The sequence below is a fragment of the Corvus brachyrhynchos genome, unplaced genomic scaffold (genome assembly GCF_000691975.1).
Source record: "Corvus brachyrhynchos isolate BGI_N302 unplaced genomic scaffold, ASM69197v1 scaffold543, whole genome shotgun sequence".
Taxonomy (NCBI): Eukaryota; Metazoa; Chordata; class Aves; order Passeriformes; family Corvidae; genus Corvus; species Corvus brachyrhynchos.
The window spans coordinates 108,232-113,052 of NW_008237236.1; the positions used below are offsets into that span (position 1 = coordinate 108,232).

The 4,821-nt window shown below is 59.8% G+C and overlaps 1 protein-coding gene across 1 annotated transcript in view; it reads right to left on the minus strand.

Moving 5' to 3' along the window:
- Positions 1 to 4,821, minus strand: part of NAPA (NSF attachment protein alpha) — a gene marked incomplete at its 5' end in the record, with an annotated part of 6,657 nt that overhangs the window by 711 nt on the left and 1,125 nt on the right. The window contains 5 exons of the mRNA XM_017729557.1: positions 828 to 932; positions 1,194 to 1,278; positions 1,809 to 1,864; positions 3,190 to 3,267; positions 3,975 to 4,021. Of these exons, the coding sequence (XP_017585046.1) occupies positions 828 to 932; positions 1,194 to 1,278; positions 1,809 to 1,864; positions 3,190 to 3,267; positions 3,975 to 4,021 (371 nt within the window). The remainder of the gene's footprint in view (positions 1 to 827; positions 933 to 1,193; positions 1,279 to 1,808; positions 1,865 to 3,189; positions 3,268 to 3,974; positions 4,022 to 4,821) is intronic.

Below are 4,821 nucleotides of genomic sequence, written 5' to 3' on the forward strand. Positions count from 1 at the left end.
GTGGGGACGGGAACAGGGACGGGGATGAGGATGGGAACAGGGATGGGAAGGGGAACAGGGATGGGAATGGGGACGGGGACGGGGATGGGAACGGGGACGGGAACGGGGATGGGAACAGGGACGGGGACGGGAACGGGAATGGGGACGGGGATGGGAACGGGGATGGGAACAGGGACAGGGATGGGAATGGGAACAGGGACGGGGATGGGGACGGGGATGGGAACGGGGACAGGGATGGGAACGGGAACAGGGACGGGGATGAGGATGGGAACAGGGATGGGAAGGGGAACAGGGATGGGAATGGGGACGGGGACGGGGATGGGAACGGGGGAACGGGGACAGGGATGGGAACGGGAACAGGGAGGGACAGGGATGGGAATGGGAACAGGGACGGGGATGGGGACGGGGATGGGAACGGGGACAGGGATGGGAACGGGAACAGGGACGGGGATGAGGATGGGAACAGGGATGGGAACAGGAACGGGGATGGGAATGGGAACGGGGACGGGGATGGGGACGGGGATGGGAACGGGAACAGGGATGGGGATGGGAACGGGAATGGGAACGGGGACGGGAACGGGGATGGGGTGTGAGGGGAGGAAGAGAGAAAGGGGAAAAACAGGAAAAACCAGGGGAGACCCTCAGGCCCTCCCATCCCAATTCCCCATTCCCATCTCACATTCCCATTCCCAATCCCCCATTCCCACATTCCCGCATTCCCGTACCCGGGCGTTGAGCACGTCCACGCAGCAGTGGCAGTGTGCCCCGTTCCCATTCCCCCATTCCCAATCCCCCATTCCCGTTCCCGCATTCCCGGTTTCCCGTACCCGGGCGTTGAGCATGTCCACGCAGAAGTGGCAGAGCGCGGCGCGGAAGAAATGCTCCTTGGCGCTGTACTTGAGCAGGGGGCTGTCCATGGCCACCGCCCCCACCTGGAATTCGGCGTTCCCGGGAATCCCGCGGTCACTGGGGCCGGGGCAGCCCGGGGATTGGGGGTGGAGGGAGCCCCGGGATCGAGGATTTGGGGGGGTTTGGGAGAGGAGGAAATGAGGGGGAAAAGGGAAAGAAGAGGAGGAGGAGGAAGAGAGGAGGAAAAGGAAGGAAAAGGAAGAGAGAGAGAGAAGGGAAAGGGGAAGGGAAAAGGGGAAAGGGAAAAGGGGAAAGGGAAGGGAGGAGGAGGCCGAAGGCCAGACCTGCTCGTAGATGTCGATGGCGCGCGGGAACTGCTCGAGCTGCGCCGCGTACGCGGCCACCTTCAGCAGGCACTTGTTGGCCGAGCTGGGAACCGGGAACGCGGGATAGCCCGGCCCCGGAAAACCCCAAATCCCAAAATCCCAGCCCAAACCCCAGAAATCCCTCCCCAAATCCCAAAATCCCAGCCCAAACCCCAGAAATCCCTCCCCAAATCCCAAAATCCCAGCCCAAACCCCAGAAATCCCTCCCCAAACCCCAGAAATCCCTCCCCAAATCCCAAAATCCCAGCCCAAATCCCAGAAATCCCTCCCCAAATCCCAAAATCCCAGCCCAAACCCCAGAAATCCCTCCCCAAACCCCAGAAATCCCTCCCCAAACCCCAGAAATCCCTCCCCAAACCCCAGAAATCCCTCCCCAAATCCCGAATCCCAGAACCCCTCCCCAAACCCCCCAATCCCCCCAGGCCCCCCCCACTGCCGGGATCGGCCGGGATCGGCCGGGGAGGATGAGGAGGATGAGGAAGGACCAGGAACCGTCCCCGGACGGGAATTTGGGGCCGGGGGATCCGTTGGGATTCGGGGCCGGGATCACCGGGATCGCTCGGGATCCGGTACCTGGTGGATTCCTCCCCTTTGTAGTAATCGGCCGCCTGCTCGTAGTGGGCGATGGCCTGGGGGGAAAACCGGGAAAAACCAGAAAAAAACCAGGATCAAATCCCGAAAATCCTGCGTGAGATCACCCAAGAGTGCGATGGAAAGGGAAAAATCCTGGGAAAAACCTGGGAAAAACTGGGAAAAACTGGGAAAACCTGGGAAAAACCTTGGGAAAATGGAAGTGCTTCAAGCAAAATACAGAAAAATCTCCAATTCCACTCTTTTCCCAGGTTTTTATGGATCTATCCACCCTTTTCCCGGGTTTCTTAGGGAATTAATGAGGAATCCGTGAGCAAAGCTGGGTTTGAGGAGTGAAAATGAGTGAAAAGTCTGGGAAAAGTGGGATGAGAATCCAAGGGATGGGAGAGAGGGGCTGGAATGAGGGAGGGGACGGGAGGAGGGATTGGGATCAGGGATGAAACCACGGAATTCCCTGAATGTGGGCAAAATTCTGGGAAAACGGGGATAGAAGAGGGATGAAAGTGCCGGGAATGGGGATTAGAATCCACGGGAATGGCCCAGAATTCCAAGGAAGAAAATAAATAGGAACAAAGTCAAGAACATGGATGGATCAAATGGAATAAACCGGGATCAAGTGGGATAAACTGGGATCAATCCACCCAGAATTCCCAGACAAGCTCCGTTGGTTCAGGAATAATTCCATAAATCCCCGAATTTTCCATCCCCGCCCCGCCCCTCCCCCGCCGCTCCCGGTGACCGTTCCCGGTTTCCCGCGGCTCCGGCCGCCCCCGCTCCATCTGCTCCCGCCGGGATGGGGCCGGGCCGGGCACAGCTCCTGGAAAAATCCCAAATTCCCAGAAAAATCCCGCCCTCCTCCTTTCCCAGGCCGGTTTCCCGGCGTTTCCCAGGGGAATTTGGGGACTCCCCCGGAGTTTGGGGAGTTCTCTCCTTCGGGGCGAATCCCTGCGGAAAATCCCGGCTTTGTGAACCCTTCCCGATCGTTCCCGGGTTATTCCGGGATTCCTCCAGGGCTGGGGAGAGAAATCCTAAAACAATCTGGGAACTGAGCTTGGAACCCCCTGGAACCCCCTGGGATCCTCTGGAATCCCCTGGAACCCCCTGGGATCCTCTGGAACCCCCTGGGATCCTCTGGGATCCTCGGGAACCCCCGGGATCCTCTCCAAGATCCCCAGGGAAGGGAATTCCACAAAATCCCTTTTTTCCCTCCTTTTTCCCACCCGGGATGATCCGGATTCACCCCCCCAGCCCCAGGGAAGGGGAAAAATCCGGGATTCGGGGCGATTCCCGTGGGGTTCTGCGGGATGGGGAGGGGAGGAGGGCCCCAGAATTCCCGGAATTCCCGGGCTTTTCCGGGATTTACCTTCTCGATGTCCACCAGCTCGGCCTCGTAGATCTCGGCGATGGAGACGTGGTGCCGGGCAGCGATGGTGAAACGGCCCTGGGAGAGCGGGAACGGCCCCGGAATAACGGGAATGGCCCGGGAATAACGGGAATATCCCGGGGAAAACAGGAATGGCCCGGGAATAACGGGAATGGCCCGGGAAAATGGGAATGGCCCAGGAATAACGGGAATGGCCCGGGAATAACGGGAATGGCCCAGGAAAAAGAACTGGAATGGCCCGGGAATAACAGAACCAGCCTGGGAAAATGGGAATATCCCGGGAAAAACGGCCCAGGAAGAGTGGGAACAGCAGCCCGGGATAACGGGAACGGCCCGGGAATAACGGGAATGGCCCAGGAAAAACGGGCAAAGGAGAGCGGGAACAGCGGCCCAGGATAACGGGATCAGCCCAGGGGAAAACGGGATAATCCCAGGGAAAAACGGGAAAACCCTGAGGGAGAAGCACCCCAGGATAACGGGAATGGCCCAGGAAAATGGGAATGGCCCAGGAATAACAGGAATGGCCCGGGAATAACGGGAATGGCCCAGGAAAAAGGGCCCAGGGAGAGCAGGAACAGCGGCCCAGATTAACGGGATCAGCCCAGGGGAAAACGGGATAATCCCAGGGAAAAACGGGAAAACCCTGAGGGAGAAGCACCCCAGGATGATCCCGAGGGATCCGGAGCCCCCGGGAACGGGAAGGAAACGGCCCCAGATCCCAAATCCTGGCGGAGCTGCGGGCGGGAGGCCCGGGAGCGCCTCACCATGTCCGTGTAGATCTCGATGGCGCGGAGCAGGCAGTTCACGGCCTCTGGAAAACCGGGAAAAGCGGGAATGGGGCGGGAACGGGGCCCAAAGCCTCGGGATCAGAGCCCAAAGCCTCGGGATCATCCCCGGAATTTTTAGGGATGGGACCCCCCGGGTTTCGGGGATCAGCCCCGGGATCCTCGGGATCAGAGCCCCAAAACCTTCGGGATCAGAGCCCCGAATTCCGGGACTGGAAACCCCCAAAGCTTCGGGATCAAAGCCCCAAATCCTTGGGATGGGCCCCGGATTCCCGGGATTGCCCCCCCCTTCCTGACGCTTCCGGGAGCAGAGGCCGCGGGGTCGGGATGGGATCCCCCCGCCCTCGGGGTCGCAATCCCGGATTCCCGAAGCGCAGCCTCAGTTCCCAAAACCTCGGTGCCTTCAGGGATCTCCCCCCCTTTCCTCGGGAATTCCAACCCCCTCCAAGCGAATCCCGAGACAATCCAGGAACTTTTCCCATTTCCAGGCAGGAGAATTGGGATAAAAACATTCCCGGATTCGGCAAAAACCTCCGGGAGATGAAAATTCCCGGGTTTTTTTTGGCTCAGGTTGTTCTGTTATCCCTGAAAACCACCCCAAAAACCGGGAATGCTTTGGGGAGCGGGGGGGGATGGGACATCCTGAGGTGTTTTCATCCCGAAAATCCACCCAAAACTCCGGAATTTCCACCCCTCCCCCCCCCCTCGGAGCTGCTTCCAGCGGAAGCCAAAACCCCGGGAATTCCACCCAAAGCTGGGCTCCATCTGCTCGGCTCCGGGGGATCCCTGCCGAGGGGGGCGGGGAGCGAATCCCGGCTCCGCAATT